The 22,672-nt window shown below is 40.6% G+C and overlaps 1 protein-coding gene across 1 annotated transcript in view; it reads right to left on the reverse strand.

Annotated features, from left to right (window-relative positions):
- LOC132823598 (diacylglycerol O-acyltransferase 1-like) overlaps positions 1-22,672 on the reverse strand; it is a 195,773-nt gene that overhangs the window by 107,916 nt on the left and 65,185 nt on the right. Inside the window, exon 6 of the mRNA XM_060837516.1 lies at positions 17,720-17,870. Coding sequence (XP_060693499.1) covers positions 17,720-17,870 — 151 coding nt within the window. The remainder of the gene's footprint in view (positions 1-17,719; positions 17,871-22,672) is intronic.

Raw genomic sequence — 22,672 nt, forward strand, 5'->3', positions numbered from 1 at the left:
GAAACTTATTTTGAGTTTGAATTATTGGGGATTATATATATAAAATATAACATTGTCTTGGGACAGAATATGTGGTGGCTAGTTGGCAGGAAGCACAGAGTAGGCATCTTTGTCACGCTGTCAAGGTGTAACAAGTGGTGTGCCACAGGCATTAGTGCTGGCACCTCAATTGTTTTCAATTTATATAAGGGTTCACTCACTTTAGACAGACGAGAAGGAATTCCTTTCTCTCTGATTTAGTCAACCTATGGAATGTTTTACCATAGAGGACTGTCAAAACTGAGTTATTAAGTATATTCAAGACTGAAATACACAAGCTTTTAACTAAAGGAATCAGGGGCTATGGGAGGATGCAGGAAAGTCGAGTTGAGGATTATCAGAATAATTTTTTTGAACTGAATAATATTTTACTGAATGACAGAGTAGACTCAATGGACCAAATGGTTTAGCTCTGCTCCTAATATTTTATGATGTTAAATAACTTGAAGGTGTGGGAAATATGGTTGTCAAATTTGCTGATGACATAAATTAATATAAAATTGTCCATTTTCGCAGGAACAATAAACAAAAAGCATGTTACTTAATGGTGAGAAATTGCAGAGCTCTGAGATACAGAGGGGACTGGACATCCTTGGGCATGAAATGTTAGTGTGCAGGTAATGCAAGTAATTGAAAAAGCTAATAAAAGTTTATAACTTATTGTGAGGGACACTGAATATAAAAACAGGAAGGTGGTGCATCAGTTATATAGGATCCTGGTGAGATCACATATGGAATATGCACACAATATTGGTCACCTTATTTAAGCAAGGATATAAATGCACTGGAAGCAGTTCAGAGAAGGTGTACCAGACTTCACCTGGAGTGGGTCAGTTGTCTTATGAGAAAAGATTGGACAGGCTAGGGAAGAGATGAGATAGGATCGAGAAGAAGTCATTTGGTATGCTTTCCTTTATTGGTCAGAGCACTGAGTACAGGAGTTGGGAGGTCATGTTGCAGCTGTACAAGCCATTGGTTAAGCCACTTTTGGAATATTGTGCACAATTCTGGTCTCCCTTCTATCAGAAGGATATTGTAAAACTTGAAAGGGTTCAGAAAAGATTTAAAAGGATGTTGCCAGGATTGGAGGATTTAAGCTATAGGGAGAGATTGAATAGGCTAGGACTGTTTTCCCTGGATCATTGGAAACTGAGGGGTGACTTTATCGAGGTTTATAAATCATGAGGAGCATGAATAGGTTAAATAGACAACATCTTTTCCCTGGGGCAGAGGAGTCCAGAACTAAACAGCATAGCTTTAGGGTGAGAGGGGAAAGATATAAAAGGGACCTGAGAGGCAATTTTTTCACGTAGAGGGTGGTGCACGTATGGAATGAGCTGCCAGAGGAAGTGGTGGAGACTGATACAATTATAACATTTAAAAGGCATCTGGATGGGTATATGAATAGGAAGGGTTTAGAGGGATATGGGGCAGGTGCTGGCAAATGGGACTAGATTAGGTTAGGATATCTGGTCAGAATAGATGAGTTGGACAAAAGGGTCTGTTTCCATGCCATGCAACTCTATTAAAGCAATGTCTTTTAACAAACTGCCCTCTGGGCAATAAGTGATGGACAACAAATGATAGCTAGCCAGCAACACCCATACCTAATAACTTTGTTGACTCTAAATGGGCTTGATACAGTAAGTTTGGGGTAGATATTTCCCTTTAAATGGATAATCTGGAATTGGGGTAAATTTGAAAAGGGGTCAATTTAAAAAGAGACGAGACAAAAAAAATTCTCTCATAAGGTCAAGAACTCTCAGGAATTTTGGAACTCTCTTTCTAAAAAAACAGTGGGAGCAGAACCTTTGAATGTTTTTAAAGTGGAGGTGGATTGATTCTTGGTAAGCAAGGGTGTGAAAGGTAACCAGGGTAATACGACTATGACAGGAGGAATGCACTGGTAACCAAACCCACTATTCCACAAATCACACTATTAGTATAAATGTGTTGATTTAATCACCAAACTGGCCAATCATACCTCTTTTGAAGTACTATCCAAGATAAAAGAGATGTTAACCAGGCTTCCTTAATGAACTTAAAATAATCCATTTATTTTAAAACAAATCTTAGCATAAGTGGGAAAGATTATGTTTACATCTAAGACAAAATTATATCTCTGAATTAAAACTATATCTGATTAATCACAAGTATAGACGTGAACATAACTCAAAAAAATCTCTGCAGGGTGGATGTTTAGAAAAATACGGATTAAAGGGAATAAACGGCCCTTTGGGCCAAGCTTCCTCATATTAAAAAAAAGAATTTGTTGACTTCTCACAGTAGACAGGTTCCCTGTCAATGAAATTAAATTGCTGGCAGCCACTGACTGACGGAAGATTTTGAATTGAGACTAAAATCAATACAGATCTGAGCCTTTGGAAAGTGGCCACATTTCAACTTCTCAGGATTTATAAAATAGCCAGAAATACTGACATTTGAAAATCTTTTCAGGTTACTGAGAACTTTTATTGAAAGGAAGAAAGAGCTATGCACTTCTTATAAGGTTTTCTTTTGTACAGGTAGACGATCATTTATCTGAAGTTCCAAAATGCGAAAAGCTCTGAAATCTGAAGGTTTTTTTGTGAAGTTTTTTCTCATTAACAAGGTTGTTTGGCCTGCAAACAGTTAACCCAAGTCGGTACCCACTCAATGCATGTCACTTAGATGTGACAAGGCGGGGTGTGGCCCAGCAAAGGCAGGCATGGATTTTCTCTCAAGGCCAGTTTTAGTTAGTGCGTCTGCACCTCCAGTACGATTTTTTAAAAGTTCACCATCAAATTGTCACTTTATTTGAAATTCGAAAAATTCCAAATTCTTAAAAGATAGCTGGTCCCAACGATTTCGGATAAAAGATCGTCTACCTGTATTTGCTATTTAGATCTGTAACACAAAACCAAATCCAGAAAGAGCTGCGTGGCAACCATTGACATGTGGGAGGTGATGGTCCAGTGGTGTTATTATTAGTTTATTAATCCAGAGACCCGAGTAATGCTCTGGGTACCTGGGTTTGAATCCACTACGGCAGATGGTAGAATTTAAATTCCACACTTTTATTGAATTCAGAGTCTAATGATGACATTGAAACCTTTGCTGACTGTCAGTTAAAAAAAAATCTGGTTCACTAATGTCTTTTAGCAAAGGAAACTGTTACCCTTAACTGGTCTGGTAACAAGTGACTCCAGACCTATAGCAATGTGACCGACTTTTAACTGCCTTCTTGGCAATCAGGTATGTGTAACAAATGTTGGCCCAACCAGCAATGCCCACATCTAGTAAATGAATAAAATGACACAACATGCCATATGTTGTGGTATCACAGCTATTATTGAAACACATTTTAAATGTCTGGAATAGCACACAATATTACAGGGTTGTAGAGTGTTTAGAATGATCAGCAAGGGTGTAGCAGCATTCATTAAAGCAACAATTACAGCTGTGAGAAGATTAGTGATTGCAACAAGGTCAGACAGGTAGACATCACTGAATCAGAGTTCCCCGATTGGGGCTTTTAATCTGGTCTAATCGGGGAGCCCTGGCTGACAGATTTAAACAGGAGTGTTAAAGGTTCTGTTCACTCTGACAACTGGCTCTGAGGAAGCCAAACCACTGTCAAGTACAATGCACATGCAAATACGGGTGATTTGGTTACGCGATATTGACTTCTACGGAGCTATTTCAGGAAGGATGATACCCTAGAATGGTAATCAAATGAGTTGGATTCAGGAACATAAAAGAGGTGATCATCACAATACAATGAATTACCAAAGACAGAATAGCAATGGAATTGGAAAATTGTCGAGAAGTTCAAAAATAATAGGCCAGAAATATTAATCATTTGGTGAAACTTACGTTTAGAAAATAAAGACTGCGGCCTCCCTGCAGTTATGTGACATCTAGTTAAATAATCATGCTGTCCCACAATAATACAAAAATGAAGAGGGCACCAAAATTGGCAGCTGTCTTCCAGTTTTCAAAAACTAATTAAAGGCCAATTCAGCTTGCTAACAAACAAAAAGAATCATATTTTTATACTGGTGACACAATATTTCAGTGGATGCACAGTATGATAATACTGTGCCTTTAACAGGGGTTTGTTCAGTGCTGTCAGTGGTGCTGTCAGTGGTGGCGGAATGTCTGCTTTAGAAGCAGTTATGTTAACAGCTTTGAGCTTCCTTGAGTGTTCTTTTTAATTACACAAAAAATGCATGAGTGGGTCGAGTCAGGCTGACACAGATCCAAAGTTTTAGTTTTGCTTCCAGTTGAAATGGGGAGTTTAAAGCTGATAGATACAGCTTTCCCTCTGCTGCAGCAAAAAGTTTGAGTTCTCCCTCTGCTGCTAGACTTTTCTTTCAGTGTGCTTTTCTCCTGGAGGTGAGAAAATCCGTTTTGCTGACATTGTCATTACCAAAAGTGTGTTTATGGATGCTACTGATTATTATTATTATTAATAACAACTGATTATTAATGTTAAATAAAATATAGTATATTAAGTATTTCAACGAGTTAAAATTACGCCAATTTTTTTTGATGTTTGTATTTAAACTGCGTTGTAAGAATAAACTGTGTTTTGCTTAAAGCCTGGTAGTGAACTAATCAAATCACATCTGGAACACAGCAACTCACATTTGCCTTTAAATAAGATAAACTTTAGGGTCTTGCCTATCTCCTTGATATATCTTGAGGGGGCTTGACCTGGTCCATAACAACAGGAAAAGCATTTAGATGGAGTCACACCAGATATGAGGAGACATTACAGAAATGGATTTTAAAAAAATACATTTGGGATATGTTTTGGTTTTTGAAAAAGGTCTGTTAAAGAACCCTGGAGAAATGCTATCATAAAGTTATTTTGATAGCCATTTTGAATCTTCAATGGAAGATGTTTCCCAGAGAAAGATTTTAATGATTGGTATTAATTGAATTTCTTGCACCACAATATCGGGCCCTGAGAACACCGTCCCAGTGGGCATAGTATATTTTTGAGGAAGTTCCTCTTCCAGTGAGGAGAAGGAGGTAAGTTGACTAAGGTCGAGAAGGTTGTAGAACCTGCTGCTGAGCAAGGGCTTGTTGAGAAAAGGCAACTTTAGCAGGCATCCATAGGTAGGTGGAGACATAATCCTGCCAACAGAGCACACTGACAAAAGACATACTTACCTCCAAATGTCAGAGCACCAGTGTCCAAGACGACTATGGGCTGAATTTTGGCAGGAATCAGCTAAATATCAGTTTTAGGGAGTTCCATGGAAGGGTTCATTTGGTGAGCTCTAGTGAGTTTTCTCTCATAATGTTCCACATTTTGCCTCATCAGATGTGCACCATGTCTCTATGGTGTCCCATTCAAGCTATCATGCACTCAACAATGGCGGAAGTACTCGCCACTATGAAGACTTTCTGGGATTACCAGCGCTGGTGTCATTTTTAAAGCTCAGGTATGCAATGGATCAAGGACCATCAGCCAAGAGCTGTTCTTCACAGTGCATGGGAATGAAAAAGGAAACTTCTATGGGCATATAGATGGCATAGGTAACATATCATTGCAAGTACAAGTTCAATACTGCAGCTATAAGTGCTGGTCAGAGGCTAGGAATCCTCTAGTAAGTAAGTGACCTCCTGACTCCCGAAGCAAGTCCACCATCGACAAGACGCAAGTCAGGAGTGTCATGGAATACTCTACATTTGCCTATACGTGTACAGTTCCAATAACATTAAAAATATTTGACACCATCCAGAGCATAGCAGCCAGCTTGACCGACACCACATCACAAACATTCATTCCCTCTCACGACATTAACAGTGCTGGGTATCATCTATAGGATTCACTGCAAAAATTCAAAGCTCTTTCCAAACCCAGAACCACTACTATCTGGAAGGAGATACTTGGAAACACTACCACCTATAAGTTCTGCTCCAAGTCATTCACTTTCTTAACTTGGAAATCCCTTCAATATCATTTTGTCAAAATCCCCAAAGTCTCTCCTTAAAAGTATTGTGGGTGTACCTACACCAAATAGATTGCACAGTTTAAGAAGGCAGTTCACCACCACATCCATAAGGATAGCTAGAGATGAGCAAGAAATACTGGCCAAACCAGTGAGGCTCACATCCCTTAATACAAATAAAGTCATAAATGCGTTGCTCATTTACATCATCACCTATCTGATCAACTATCATTGTAACTGCAGCTACAACAAACAAGCTACACAACCTACATATCCTTAGCATCATTTTATCTTATAAAATTCCTGATTCCCCACATTCTTGATGAAGGGTTTATGCACAAAACATTGATTCTCCGGCTCCTCGGATGCTGCATGGCCTGCTGTGCTTTTCCAGCACTATACTTTTCGACTCATTTTATCTTAGAATACTGTCTAGAAATGGCAACTTTCTACCTTAGAGGCCAACGTAGCATAAGATCTCCTCACTGCTAAATGTGGGGATATTACATAGTGGAAAGGCTTCAAATGGTTAAAAATGTTCAGTTTTATTCAACAAAAGTGAAAGCATAGAAAAAAAACACAAAAAAAGCTGCATTTGCTTCTGGAACAGACAGGGACCACTTGCCTTTTGAGCAACAACAAACTTAAAGTCAATAAATGATCACTACAGCCAGCTCACACCTATTGCAACTGGACATCAAATACATTCTGTCTGACTTCTTGCACCTGATACTGCAATGCTATATTACGCTGAATGTGATGTTCCTCTTGCTCAATGTCCTCACTTCCCCCTCAGCTCTTCAGCATCCAACACATCCCCTCTTTGTGTTCTACTGTTATACCGAGCATAGTAGCCTGCACGTCTTGTTTGGATTGTACTGAAAAGCCTGGCCAGCCAATTCAAGCACTGGGACTTTACTTGAGCAGACCCTATCATCTGCTCTACGACAATCTAGTTGAAGAATGGGGTGCACTGTACCTATACCTGGCTTTAGTCAAGGGTTTGCTTAAATGTGTCATCACCACGATTGCAAAAGGTTTCCTATTTTCCCAGTAGCCATTATTGTAAGATAACTCAGCCTTGAAAGAAAGCAGGAAAAATGGGAGTTGTCAAGGACAAAGGCATTAGGCAACTTTCTGGAACCTACCGCATACTTCTAAGCTGTGATGCTGACAATCACAGATGGCCTACACTTTGATGCAATAGAATTCTCTATTGATGAAGTCTGTTGCATTATGATATGGCACTGTCACACTACGTATGTGAAGTCTACAGCACCCTGCAACTGGAGGAAATCTAACAATGTTGGGAGAGCCATCTACTTGAGCTGCAGGAATGACACCTTCATGGGTAATGAGGTAAAGTGCTGTGATCAGCACAAATTTCATCAATAACAGCCTTTGTGGGTTCAAGGTTGTGAGATACCACACAGATTCCTAATGGATTCAAGGAAGCAGCCAGTTGAATAAAGATTGGGCGCAAATGACTACCAGTATCGGATGGCCACCCACCCCTTCAAGTGACAGATCTTGCTGTAGCAGTTGGGAATAGGGACTCTGCATCAGTGTCCTGGGACATTCTTAGTCTGCAACAAAATTGTTTCATTTAGAGGAAATGGCTTTGAAAATAACAAACACTACTTCCTCCATTTCCTGAGAGGACCTTCAATGTGTCTTCTTCAGGTCTACGCTTTTTGGCAGCTGGTTGAACATTGCTGCTGGTCTTGGGCTTGCAGGTCATTTGATCTCCCTCAATTTCTCATCATCTTCATAGCATTGTGGCCACAGAAACGACAACCTCTACTGTGGTTAGATCCATTGGTCATGGTTCCAATGAATATGTATATGGAATATCAGAAACAGAACAGGTTCTTAATATGTAAGCAGTCAGCATTTGCATTGCACACAGATGATATGGTGCAACATATTAGACTCTGACAAAGAGGGCAATGGCATGTCTTTAAATGGACATTTGATATAAAGGAACCTTTGTCAGATGTATGCAGTATAAGCATTGTCACATAAATACAGCACAAGTATGTAAGACCTATATGATTACTGATACCTTGTAAACCCATCCTCACACCCCCACCCCACCATGCCACCCAGGAAAGATAAGATTACATTTAAAACTTTGGTGAATATTTATAGTTCAAAGTGAGAGGAAATTAGCTTCATGACCTTGCGTAGCCAATGGGTCTTGGATTGTCTTTGTGGATCGTGACCCCCCCAGTGAGACTTTTAAGGCTACCTGTCATTACCTCTGCCTCACTGAGATGACTATGGTTGATTTGTAATGATCAGTGACATAGTCAAGATTGCTTGTGGCCAGAATTTGTATCCCACATAATTGGATGCTGCATGAATTTCTCATGCAGAGTACTATGATTATCAATGTCTTCAATCTGCACTGTATAAGTGCCTGTTCAATGTAATCTCCCCTTCAAGGTGCTCAGATCACTCACAAGAGGAGTATGCAGAAAAAAAACTCTTTACTTTGTCCATTCCATGTGTGGTCACAGCCACTTTCCATTTCCTTTGCGTCTTCACAATATGGCAGGTCACACTTGGCACAGCAGTCACTATTTTAGGTTTAAATCAAGGGCTCATAGAATGAATCCCGACAGTGTGGAAACAGGCCATTTGGCCCAACAAGCCCATACTGATCCTCCGAAGAGTTAACCCTCCCCTACCTTATTACTCTACATTTCCCCCGACTAAGACATCTAACTTACACATCCCTGAACACTATGGACAATTTAGCATGGCCAATTCACATAGCTTGCACATCACTGTGACCGTGGGAGGAAACCGGAGCACCCAGAGGAAACTCACACAGACACAGGCAGAATGTGCAAACTCACACAGACAGTCAACCAAGGCTGGAATGGAACCTGGTACTCTGGTGCTGTGAGGCAGCAGTGCTAACCACTGAGGCACTGTGATGCCCTTTGGGATCCCCTCAGATCCTCCAAATTTCTTTCTTTCTTTCACTCCCTATTCAGCCCATCAGTACTGAGCTTCTACACACTTACACCCACCCTCCATCTCTCAACATCACACTGCAGCATTGCCTGCCAATCATAGTACTGCACTGTCCTCCCTTCTCAGATGGTTGTGACCATCAATGACCACCCAGACCCCAGTAGTAACCCATATGCTCCAAAGCGCTATTGTCTTCCACCCTAATATGTTGAATTGCCCCTGTTTCACAATCATCTTAGCATGCTACATCCAATCCTCAGAACTGATTTCCCTATGGTCCAGCCCCTCACTGAGATGTATAGCTCCTCAATTGACTTATGCAAATCACTGGACTAGTTGCATTCCACCTGTAGGACTGACCATGGCCCACTCTCAAGACTGGACAGATGCAGAACCCTTAACCTTCACCACTCTAAGTGGCCAACTCATCACATCCAAGAATTAGAACGATATGGGATGTTGATATTGGTTTTAATTGTCCTATACTCTCTGACTGAATGCTGTCTTACTTGACCTGGTTCACGACTACTGCCCTGAGATTTTGAGATATAGCCACTTGATTGAAGCAATGCAGTATGGTTTCCATGTAAACACCATGAACTTAGTGTAATTGCAAACACTGATGCAGCATGATTCTGTACAGCAACATATCCACTGCATTGACTGGTCACTGTTGACAAATACAACAAGCTTCCTGGATTTGTGTCTGCTCTAAACAGCAAGACAGGACAGAAGTACAGTGAGCCTTTAATATTGGATGAATTGGCACAGTGGAAAAGTGGCAAGGCATGACAAGACAGAGATGGTGTAAGCATCCAAGTGGATGAAAAGTGAGTGAGGGTGGTGAAGAAGTCCTGAAATGCACTCTGGTCCAGTCCAAGATGGATGTTTTGTTCTTGAGCACGAATTTCCTGGCAGTGGCCTTATAATGAAAGGTACACTTGTAAGTGAGCTGGGGATGTGCAACAATAATGCAGTAAGGCCGGTGTGTCTCCAATGCCAATGTCCATTGACGGGAGTTTGGGGGGGGGGCAGGTGTTGCTGTACAGATCTGACTTCCATGTTGGGAACTGTTGCTGTCTACTTGCTATGTATTTCTGGGAACAGTTGGAAAAGATATATCAGTGTGGCGACATTAGCTACAAAATGGTATGCAAATGCATGAAAATATGCCTTTCACATCTCACTAGTGAAATTTTCAGCATGTCGTGCAAATCATGGTTGCAGAATTAGAATTCAAGGTTGAGAATCTAATTTTTTCTCAACTGTCAATGTCTACATCGTTAAGGGGTTGGGAAGATTCTACCCTATGTGTCCATAGGGAGACAGTCATAACACTCCATGACATTTGGGCTGGCTTGGTGTCACATTGTGCAGGTGACATTGAAGGTTAGTAGCACTGTTTTTCATTTCAAGATCCACCCAAGCATCACTAGGAGACAATAATGGGATATTGCAGCCAACAGCCCATCACAGCATAACACGTTTTACATATGCTGTGTTCAGTCTTGCTCCCAAGTTCATTTAATTTTGCAAATACAACATAGTCAAGCAGTTAGAACTAGAAGCTTTGGAAGCATTACAAGATTGCATACCATGTGGCAATTAAAATGTTTTCAGGATAGCCTGGGGTATTAATTAATAGAAAAGGCTACAATTTTACCATGTACAGCTTGTATGTGACCATAAATAAAGGACAATTTGTGCGTAGATTATATGGACTGGGACAATGGAATTTCTTCTCCAATTTTTTCCATCCATCATAACACCTATATATTTTAGTCTGCATGTATGCGTGCATAGGGGATTTTAGAAGGATGGATGAAAGTTTTAACTAGTTGAGCTATGTGTCAACATTCAAGGTTGTTTACCCACGTTAGAATTTACATATTTGCAATACATAGTAGTTTTTGATAAGTACTGAAACCTATTTCCTGTTATCCTGGGTCTTTCCAACAGATAAACTGGGAACTTTGTGTGCTTTAGTAAAATTTTTTAACTTTGGTAACAACTTTGAGGATAGCAAGGCTTGATTTTGGTTTTTTTACCCCAATGAGGCATTCTGTAAATGGGCAATCTTGTCATACTGCTCACATTTGTAATTGGAGGATGCCCATTCAGAGGACAGGAAACGTTATTTAAATACTGCAAGCAACTTTCAAAGGTTGAAACCTTTAGTAGTTGATCAGTATTCTCTACAGATGTGTGTGTGTGTATAAAACCTAATCACAGATGCTAAGGTAAGACTTGTATTAACAACTTTCTTACAATTTGCACAACAGATATAACTTTCTTTCAAAACATTCTTACAACTTACCCAGGCTTCTATCAAAAGGCCATATTCACAGAACTGACAAAACTTTGTAGTCATGATTTCCACCCCTTTCCTCCAATAACAGCAACACCCATTGTGTACTTCTTTTTGTTTCCACTAGTACATTTGGTAAATGTTATCTTCCTCAGATTTATGAAGCCCATTTTTCGATACCAGGTACATCTCTTTCTCCTACCATGAAACCTATGCTAAGGTGCATATAGCTGCACATGCATTCAACAAGTTACAATTGAAAATTGCACCCACTCTACATGCAGGACAAGCTGCCTCATAAGGAACTCTTCAAATCTAGAAGCAGGCGACCATTAATAGATGCGGTCACACTGCTGATGATGGATGCAATAAATGTCACGAATAAAAGGACAACAGGGGACAACTTTCCCACAGGATACTTGATCTCCTTCTTTTGTCATGAAAAAAAGTTCTTGGATTTGAAAGAACTAAAACCAACACGGTCATTCTGAAAGATGAAAGACTTAACAAACAATCCAGGTCTTTTTCAATATATAATTTCAGTTACATCACACTGTAAACTTTTGCTATAAATTCTATGTTTTACAATCTTATACTCCACAACCACCTGATGAAGGAGCAGCCTTCTGAAAGCTAGTGCTTCCAAATAAACTTGTTGGACTATTGTCTGGTGTTGTGTGATTTTTAACTTTGTACACCTCAGTCCAACAATGGCATCTCCAAACCACATCTCTCTTTCACTCCCTTCCATGTGTGAAGAAGTAAAAAAAAATCCCTAGCAGATAGATAATCTCTATCACCTTTCAGCTGTGAGCTGCTCTCTTTGTAAATCCCCTTTTGAAAGAATAAACAAGAACTAAAAAAACTTCAAAGGCACTGACAAGGTGAATTCTTAAACAGTGAATAAAAGTTTGAGAATTAGTGTACCCACAACCTTGTGTCATCAACTAAGAGTCGGAGAGAATCAAAAGAAAACTCATTGACGTCCTTACTACGCTCTGAAGTCCCCACCTGCTTCAAGAAGACCACCATCATCCTGGTGCCAAAAAAAAAATCATACAGCATCCCTCAATAACCACTGCCCGATGGCTCTGACCTCCATAATTATGAAGTGCTTTGAGAGATTCATCATAGCTCACATCAATTCCAACCTACCAAACTGCCTTGACCCCTTACAATTCGTCTATTGGAGCAACAGGTCCACAGCAGACACCATCTCCCTGGCCTTACACTCATCCCTGGAACATCTGGATAACAAGAGTACCTATGTCAAGGTCCAACCTATTGACTACAGTTCTGTCTTTAACACCATATTTCCGAACAAACTTACCTCTAAACTCCAAGACCTAGGTCTCAACTCCCCCCCTCTCTAACTGGATCCTGTACTTTCTGACCCTTGCCCGCGATCAGTAAAAGTAGGCAACAATACCTCCGTCAGGATAATCCTCAACACCAGTGCTCGCAAGGTTGCATAATCAGCCTCCTATTATATTCCTTAGACAACTTGTGGTCAAATTCCAGACCAACTCCATTTACGAATTTGCTTGTAACATCACTGTCACAGGGCGGATCTCAAACAATCACGAGACAAAATACAGGAAAGAGATTGAGTGCTGAGCGACATGGTGTAAAGATAATAAACTCTCTATCAACATCAACAAAATGAAGGAGCTGGTCATTAACTTCAGGAAGTGGAATGGAGGGCTGCATCAATGGAGCTGAGGTGGAGATGGTCAAGATTGTCAAGTTCTTAGAAGTGAGATCACCAACAATCTGTTCTGATCCACCCATGTTGACGCAATGGTCAAGAAAGCACAACAACAGCTCTACTTCCACAGAAAGCTGAAGAAATTCAGTATATCCATAACGATTCTTACCAATTTTTACAGATGCACCATAGAAAGTATTCTACTTGGATGTATCCCAGTGTGGTTTGGCAACAGGTGTTCCCAAGACAGCAAGAAATCATAGCGAGTTCAGAACACAGCCCAATCCATCAGGCAAACCAGCCTTCCCACCACTGACTCCACCTATACTTGCTGCTGCCTCAGGAAAACAACCAACAAATCAAGTCCCTCCCATTCTGGTTATAGTCACTTCCACCCCTTTCGTCAGGGAGAAGGTATAAAAGTTTGTGTACACGTATGAATAGATTCAACAACAGCTTCTTCACTACTGTTGTTACACTTTTGAGTAGACCTCTCAAATTTTAAATTTAATGTTGATCTTGCTCTCTGTACATCTTTGCAGCCGTAACATTGCATTCTTCACTCTTTTGTATTATCCTGTGCACTTTGAATGGTATGATCTGTCTGTACTGCAAAAGAAACTTTTCACTGTACCTAGTACATGTGACAATAATAAATCAAATCAAACTAAATGAGATGGTGCCAGAATTGTGCTTCTGACTTTCTATTTCCCTTCCCCACTCACAGTATTTGTGTTTTGTCTTTTTGTGTGTATCCACTTGTACATGTAAGAAAAGGGACAGAGTTTAAGTTATGGGAATGTAAGTGAGCATGTGTGTTTTTTTGGTATTGATTAAAAACTATATATTGCAATAAATAGTTCTTTACTTTTTAATGGTGTGCATATTCTTTTAATTTGAACTATACTTACGTAGAATTGGTAATTCAGTAATTTAATCAAATTTTCACATTTGTGATAGTTCAAGAAACAGTTGTGCTTGATTTACAATTAATTGTGGCAATGTTTGGGGGCTTGTCTGAGTTCTTGTAAGAAAGAAAATGTAGGATAGTTGTGGAGTTAGTAAAGTGGTAAAAAATAAAGTTGTAAAAACCAGGTTTTACACCATAAAATAAGGCATTAGAAGTTGATAACACCTTCTTGCTGCTGAGATAAGTGTCCGTCATGAAGTTACACAAGATTCTAAAAACCAGGTCATAGAGTCCTGCAGCACAGAGACAGGCCCTTTGGCTAAAACTGGTCCATGCCGACCAAAATTACCATCAATGTTAGCCTCATTTCCTTGCACTTGGTTCATGGCCTTCTAAACCTTTCCTATTCATGTATTTTCCAAATGTCTTTTAAATGTTGTTAATGTACCTGCTTCAACCACATGCACTCATTCCACATATGTACCACCCTCTGTGTAAAAACGTTCCCCCTCAGATTCCCTTTTATTCTTTCCCATCTAACTTTAAACTGATGCCCTCTGGTCCATGATTCCCCAACCCTGGGAAAAAGACTGCGTGCATTCATCCTATCCATGCCTCTCATGATCTTATAAATTTCTATAAGATTCCCCTTCCCCCCACCCACCCCACCCAGTCTCCTACGTTCTAAAGAAAAAAGTCCTCGTTTGTCCAACCTCTCCTTGTAACTCAGACTGCTGAGTTCTGGCAACCATCCCTGTAAATTTCTTCTGCACTCTTTCCAGTTTAATATCCTTCCCATAGCAAGATGACCAAAACTGAACACAATACTCCAAGTGCAGCCTCACCAATGTTCTGTACAACATAACTTCCCAATTTCTACACTCAATGCCCTGACTGTTGAAGGCCATTGTGCCAAGAGCCTTCTTCACCGTTCTGTCCACCTGTGAAGCCACGTTTAGAGAATTGTACACCTGAAATCCACTGTTCCACTACACTCCTATTCACCATGAAACTCCTGCCTTGATTTGACTTTCCAAAATGCAAGACCTTACACTTATCTATACTAAACTCCATTTGCCATTTCTCAACCCACTTCCCCAGCTGATCAAGGTCCTCCTGTAATTTCAGATAACTTTCCTCACTGTCCATAATATCTCCTATTTTAGTATCATCAACGAACTTACTAATCATGCCTTGTACATTCTCATCCAAATCATTAATATAGCTAACAAATAGTAATGGGTCCAGCACCAACCCGAGGCACCCACTAGTCACAGGCCTCCAGTCCGACAGGCATCCTTCCACTATTACACTCTGCTTCCTACCATCAATCCAATTGTGTATCCAATTTCCCAGCTGCCCCTGGATTCCATGCGATCTAACCTTCCAGAGCAGCCTACCATGTGGAACCTTGTCAAAGGCCTGACTGATATCCATATAGACTATGTCTACCTGCCCTGCCCTCATCAAAACTCTAACGAATTTGTGAGACATGATCTCTCAAGCAAAAAGCCATGCTGGCTATTCTTAATAAAACCCTGTCTTTTCAAATGCACATACAACTTACCTCTCAGAATCCTCTCAAGTAACTTAACTATTATAGACATTAGGCTTACTGGACTATAGCTCCCAGGCTTTTCTTTGCAGCTCTTCTTAAATAAAGGCACAACATTCACTAATCTCCAGTCTTCCGGGACCTTACCCGTGGCTAACCGTGATGCAAAAATATCAGACAGGGCCACCGCAATTTCTTCTCTAGCCTCTTGCAACGTTCTTGGATATATCTGGTCAGGACCAGGAGATTTATCCACTTTCATCCATTTTAATATATCCAACATCTCCTCTACTGTGATGTGGACTTTCCCCAAGTTCGCAAATCTTCACGTCTTTCTCCATGGCAAACACAGAGGAGAAATATTCATTGAGGATCTCACCAATCTTCTGCTGTTCTACACCTCCTTGAGAGGTCCTATTGTCTCTCTAGTTATTCTTTCTCCTTTAATAGACTTAAATAACCTCTTTGGATTCACCCTAATCTTCTCAGCCAAGGTTATCTCATGCTCCCTTTTCAGCCTACTGATTTCCTTCTCTAGTGAACTCCTGTATCCCCTATATATCTCCAAGGATTCCCTTGATCCCAGCTGCCTATACCTAAACCATACTTCCTTCTTTTTTCTGGTCCAAGCCTCAATATCTCTTGTTACCCAGGGTTTCCTATTTCTGCCAACCTAGCCTTTCACCCTTAGAGGAACATACAGACCTTGAACTCTAGCTATCGTACTTTTAAAGGCCTCCCACCTGCCAGAGATCCCTTTGCCAACAAACAGACCACTCAAATCAACTCCTGCAAGTTCCTGTTTAATTCCATCAAAATTCGCCTTCCCCAATTTAGAACTTGAACCTGTGGACCAGTTTTGTCCCTCTCCATAACTATTTTAAAATTAATACAACTATGGTCACTGGTCCCAAGTGCTCTCCCACTGTCACCTTACTCACCTGTCCTGCCCTATTTCCCAAGAGTAGGTTGGGTTTTGCCCCTTCCTGAGTAGGACCTTCTAGATACTGCTTGAGGAAACTTTCCTGAATGCATTTAACATATTCCACCCCTCTTAAGCCCTTCACATTCTGGTAGTGCCAGTCTATGTTAGGCAAATTAAACTCCCTTACTGTGACAATCCTATTGCTCCTGCAAGTCTCTCAATCTCCCTGCATATTTGTTCCTCTAATTCCAGTTGACTATTTGGGAGCCTATAATGCAACCCCAATAACATCACCATCCCCTTCTCATTTCTTAGCTCCACCCATAAAGCCTCACTGGATGATCCTTCAGTTACTTCATGTCTGATTACTGTAGTGATACTCCCTTAATCAAAAATGCAACACCCCCTTCCTTCTTTCTACCACCTCTGTACCACCGAAAGTACTTGTACCCTGGTACATTAAGTTGAGTCTCTCCTTTAGCCATGTTTCTGTATTGGCTATAATATCCCAATCCCACATACGTAACCACACCCTAAGTTCATCAGCCTTACCTGTCAGTCCTGTTGCATTAAAATAGATGCAATTTAATCCAACAGGTTTTCCTTGCTCCGTCATGTTCCAGCCTGACCTGTCTCTTCACTTTACTATTTCTGATTACTGTATCTCTTTCCAGCCTTACACTTGCCTCCCTGCTGTTGAAGATCTCCATCCTCCCCACCAATCTAGTTTAAAACGTCTTTTGTAGCACTAGCAAATCTGGCTACCAAGATATTGGTTCCCTTCCAGTTCAGGTGTAACCCCTTCTTCTTGAACAAGTCACCTTTGCCCCAGAAAAGATCCCAATAATCTAAAAATCTGAATCTCTGCTCCCTGCACCGTTCTTAACCACACATTCATCTGCCATATTTTCATACCCTCAAAAGCACATTGTACTGTAAGGAATTCAGAAATTACCACTGCGGTCCTGGTTTTAAAGTGTTTTCCTAGCTCTCTATGGTTACTCCACAGGACCTCATCCCTATTTCTACCTATATCATTTATTCTAATATGCACAATGACTTCCAGCTGTTCATCCTCCACTTGAGAACATTCTGCAGCTGATCTGAGACGTCATGGTCCTTGGCACCTGAGAAGCAGAACACTATCCTGGATTCCCGTTTGCAGCCACAGAATCTCCTGTCTGTCTGCCTAACTATAAGTCTCCTAACACGAGTGTCCTATTTACCTTTACCATTTCCTGTAGTGCCATTGATCTGGCTACTGCTGCTTTCACCTGAACGGTCATCCACAGTATCAAAAATGGTATACTTGTTTTCAAGGTAAGTGGTCACAGGGGATTTTACTGCCTTTGCCTTTTCTGGTGGTCACCGAGCTACCCTCTGCCTGCACCTTAGGTGTAACTACCTCACTAAAACTCTTGTCTATGAAGCACTCAGCATCGCAGATGATCCTCAATGCATCCAGCTCCAGCTCCCTAACACAGTCTTCTAAGAGCTGCAGATTAATTGAATTGACAATAAAACTACAAGCAGAATTGCCAGTTGGGCCTGAGAAAGCACATGATTAGATTAGATTCCCTACAGGTGGAAACAGACCCTTCAGCCCACTAAGTCCACACCGACCCTCTGAAGAGTAACCCACCCAGACCCATTTCCCTCTGACGAATGCACCTAACACTATGGGCAATTTAATATGGCCAATTCACCTGACCTGCACAGCTTTGGATTGTGGAGCACCCGGAGGAAACCCACGCAGACATGGGGAGAATGTGCAAACTCCACACAGACAGTCGCCCGTGGCCAGAATCAAACTGTGAGGCAGCTGTGCTAGCCACTGAGCCACCTTGCCACATATATAGCACTTAATTGAGAACTTAATAGAGAGACACTAGAAAGACCAAGTTCTTCAAGTAGTGAGACATCAGAATCTGTTTATATTGAGTTAAAGATAAGGCAATGTGAAGATAATGAGAAAAACTGGAGGTGGAATCCCAAGTGGCAGAGCAAGTCACAGCATCATACAGCATGGAAACCGTTCCCTCGGTCCAATTAGCCCATGCCAACCATGCTCCCAAATTAAACTAGTCCCACTTGCCTGCATTTGGCCCAAACCATTCCTATTCATGTGTTTATCCAAATGGCTTTTAAACGCTGTAAGTGTACGACATCCACCGTTTTCTCTGGCAGTTCATTCCACACATGAACCACTCTATATAAAAAAGATTGCCCCCATGTCCTTTTTAAATTTTTCTCCTCTCACCTTAAAAATATGTCCCCTAGTTTTGAACTCCTCCACCCTAGGAATAACTCAGCTTACCTATGGCCGTCATGATAAGGTAACCCCTCAACCTTCTGCTCTCCAGTGTTACAACAAGATCTTGACCAGATGGGCCAATGGGCTGAGAAGTGGCAGATAGAGTTTAATTCAGATAAATGCAAGGTGCTGCATTTTGGGAAAGCAAATTTTAGCAGGACTTGTACACTTAATGGTAAGGTGCGAGGGAGTGTTGCTGAACAAAGAGACCTTGGAGTGCAGGTTCATAGCTCCTTGAAAGTGGAGTCACAGGTAGATAGGATAGCGAAGAAGGCGTTTGGTATGCTTTCCTTTATTGGTCAGAGTATTGAGTACTGGAGTTGGGTGGTCATGTTGCGGCTGTACAGGACATTGGTTAGGCCATTGTTGGAGTATTGCGTGTAATTCTGGTCTCCTTCCTATTGGAAAGATGGTGTGAAAAGATTTACAAGGATTTTGCCAGGGTTGGAGGATTTGAGCTATAGGGAGAGGCTGAACAGGCTGGGGCTGTTTTCCCTGGAGCGTCGGAGGCTGAGGGGTGACCTTATAGAGGTTTACAAAATTATGAGGGGCATGGATAGGGTAAATAGGCAAAGTCTTTTCCCTGGGGTCAGGGAGTCCAGAACTAGAGGGCATAGGTTTAGGGTGAGAGGGGAAAGATATAAAAGAGACCTATAGTGCAACGTTTTCACACAAAGGATGGAATGAGCTGCCAGAGGAAGTGGTGGAGGCTGGTAAAATTGCAACATTTAAGAGGTATTTGAATGGGTATATGAATAGGAAGAGATTGGAGGGATATGGGCCGGGTGCTGGCAGGTGGGACTAGATTGGGTTGGGATATCTGGTCGGCATAGACGGGTTGGACCAAAGGGTTTGTTTCCATGCTGTACATCTCTATGACTATGACTCCCTCCATTCCTGGTAATATTCTGTAAATCTTTTCTGAACCCTATCCAATTTAACAATATCCTTCCTATAGCAAGGTGACCAGAAGTGCACTCAGTGCTCCAAAGTGGCCTCACCAACATCCTGTACAACCTCAACATGACATCACAACTCTTTTACTCAAAAGTCTGAGCAAAAAAGGCAAACATGCTAAATACCTTCTTAACCACCCTGTCTCTGAGACAAATTTCAAAGCATTACGTACCTGAACCCCTGGGTCTCTCTATTCTACAATACCACCCAGACTCCGACCAGTATTCGTATAAGTCCTATCCTTATCTCATTTACCAAAATGCAATACCTTGCACTTATCTAAATTAAACTCCATCTGCCACTTCTCAGCCAACAACAATAAGAAAAGAGCATTAAAAATTAAAGGAAAATAAAAGGGAGATGGAACTAAAAAGGATTAAAATGGAAATGAGAGAAAAGGAAACTGGAACGAAAGAGGATGAAAATGGAAATGAGAAAGCAGGAAGTAGAGATACAGACAGCACGAGACAGAGAAAGGATTTATGTAAACCTCAGTAACCAAAGAAGGGGAAGTGAAGCCAAAGCTGATGGGAAAAAAACCTATAATGAATTAAAACTTAATGGAAAAATGATAAACGATTATATAAACTTTGTACAGGGATGAACAGATGCAAGCCTCTCATTTTGTTACCTTCTGATGAAGCACATTGTTTCAAATGATGTTTAATCTCCCTTAATGTTGGGAGGCATTTGTGTACTGTAGACTAAAAATGGGAAAGATACGGCTTTCAAACAAGGTAGCTAAGTAAGAAGGTATTTGCATTCATAAAAACAAGTCACTGGAAAACATTGTGAATTTTGTATAGAAAGTTGCTGCCGTGTTATATTAATGAGGGTGAATTTCACACAAATCGGCACTAGCTGATATAGGTTTCAGAGAGTTCAACATAATAACAAACTCCTGATCAGTTTCTGGACAGGTATCTACAGACTTGTGTGTGAACAATATATCAGAAACATCTAGTTTGCAAAGAGAAAGCATCCATCTCTCTTTCTCTCTAAAAAGAACCCTAGCAAATAGCTATTCACCCTCACCTCTTGTCTGTGAGCTGTTCTCTCTGCAAATTCCCTGTTGAAAGGAAAAGGAAAAAAAACCTTCAGAGGTACTGAAAGGACGATTCCTCAACTAGTGAATGACAGACTGAGAGTCAGTGTACCCACAACATTATGTCATCAGCAAGGGGTTGGAAGGAATCACAAAGTAACAAAAGAAAACAACTCATCGATGTCTATGACCTAGAGTTGTGCCAGAACTATGCTTTTCTGATTTTTTTTCTCACTTGCCACCAATAATATTTGTTCCCTGTCGTCTCTTTGTGTCTGTTTGTATGTGTATGAGAATTTTTAAATGGGTAGAAGTTTAAGTTATACAGTTATAAATTAGCATTTTTTTGGATTCATTAAAACAAATTCATCTGCAAGAAATGGTTATTTACTTATAATGGAAAAAACTTGGCATGCATATTCTTTTGACCTGAATTAGACAGTTAGGTAGAATTAGGTAATTTGGTGGTTTAATTGCATTTCCACATTTATGATGTTTCCAAGAACAGTGGTCTTGATCTATGGTGCATTCAATTGTGACACTATGGAATTCACTTTCAATTTCTGTGGGGTCATCGTACATTATGGTAATTAAGTCACCCACAGAGCATGTGCTCATTTCCAGGACTGTACAATGGGTTTCCTCAGTTAACCACTAACAGCATCACTTCTGACAATACTGTTAGAAACTCATTTTGCTGTCACTCTGGTTCTGGGTTTCATCTCTACTGCTGCCTTCTATAGTGACCATAAATGCATAAAAATTCTAATGCCACTACACTCTCCTCGAATTTGCTTTACCACAGATCGTTAAGTTATAGTTGGACGAGTGGCAGTGGCACCAGAGTGAGTGACATACTTAGCCTCACAAACTCCTGAATCAATCTATGTTCTAGAACCAGAAAGCAATTGAGACACTCTGTCCTGCTAGTATGCAAGCCTTCAAGAATCACTGAGAAGCCATCTTACATTCCCTCATTAAAGTACAACAAAGTTCCACTTCCCTACCTGAAGCAACTGAAGTAGCACCTTATGAAAACATCTCAGTCACCACCTGGTCCTGTATAGGGATGATTATGACTTAATTAATGTGTTAATTCACATTATATATGAGTCATTTACAAATTTTGTGGTGTGCTGTTTATGTGGTATTTATTGATTCATTGAAACCCCATAATTGTACAGGAATACAATTCTAGAAATGACGGAAGTACTGGGGCTACTGACTAGAGATAACTATAAGTGCAGAAGTACAAGCAGTAGTTTGGCAAAATGCTAAATAATAACCTGCTACTTTAATTAAGCTGGATAAATGGGCCAGCTCTTAATAATCACACTGCATCTACCTGGTTTCATACTCTTTGTCTCCACTTCTTTCTTTGTAGGTGGCTTGATGGGTTGCATCATTTGTACTACAAAGTTGGGAAGCATGGAACAGATGCCAACAATATTGGAGAATCACTGAGGACATTATAACCTAGTATATTCAGACCTATCTAGGCAATTAAAGCACTGCTTCAGGATACCCACTGTTTGCTTGATCAGGACTTTGAACATATCTCATGTTTATAACTGTGCACAGATGGGGTATGTGTAGTGTACGGTGGGGAGCTTTTTGTCATCTCAGCCTTTTACCCTAATTAGGGCAACGAAAGTTGTAACTGATGATTGGTGAAGCATTAAGGAATCATTACAGTTGTGAGGATAATTCGTACAGACCTACATAATGCATTGCATCGCAACTGCACAACAGCTGCATGTTGAACAAGTTGAAGCCCTTTTGGTCACCATATACAATGCCCCAAAACTGTGTGGTAGCTGATGATCACTCACATTTAGTTACAGTTCTAGAAAAGCCTAGTGCCCTGCCTTTTTGCTCCATAAGGAAAAACGTAATGTAATAAAGTAAACAAATTCTTTAATCGTGTAACATATGTTGTTGATAAAAGGGAATTAGTGTATGTACTGTACTTAAATTTATA

Source organism: Hemiscyllium ocellatum, chromosome 17, assembly GCF_020745735.1.
Source record: "Hemiscyllium ocellatum isolate sHemOce1 chromosome 17, sHemOce1.pat.X.cur, whole genome shotgun sequence".
NCBI lineage: Eukaryota > Metazoa > Chordata > Chondrichthyes > Orectolobiformes > Hemiscylliidae > Hemiscyllium > Hemiscyllium ocellatum.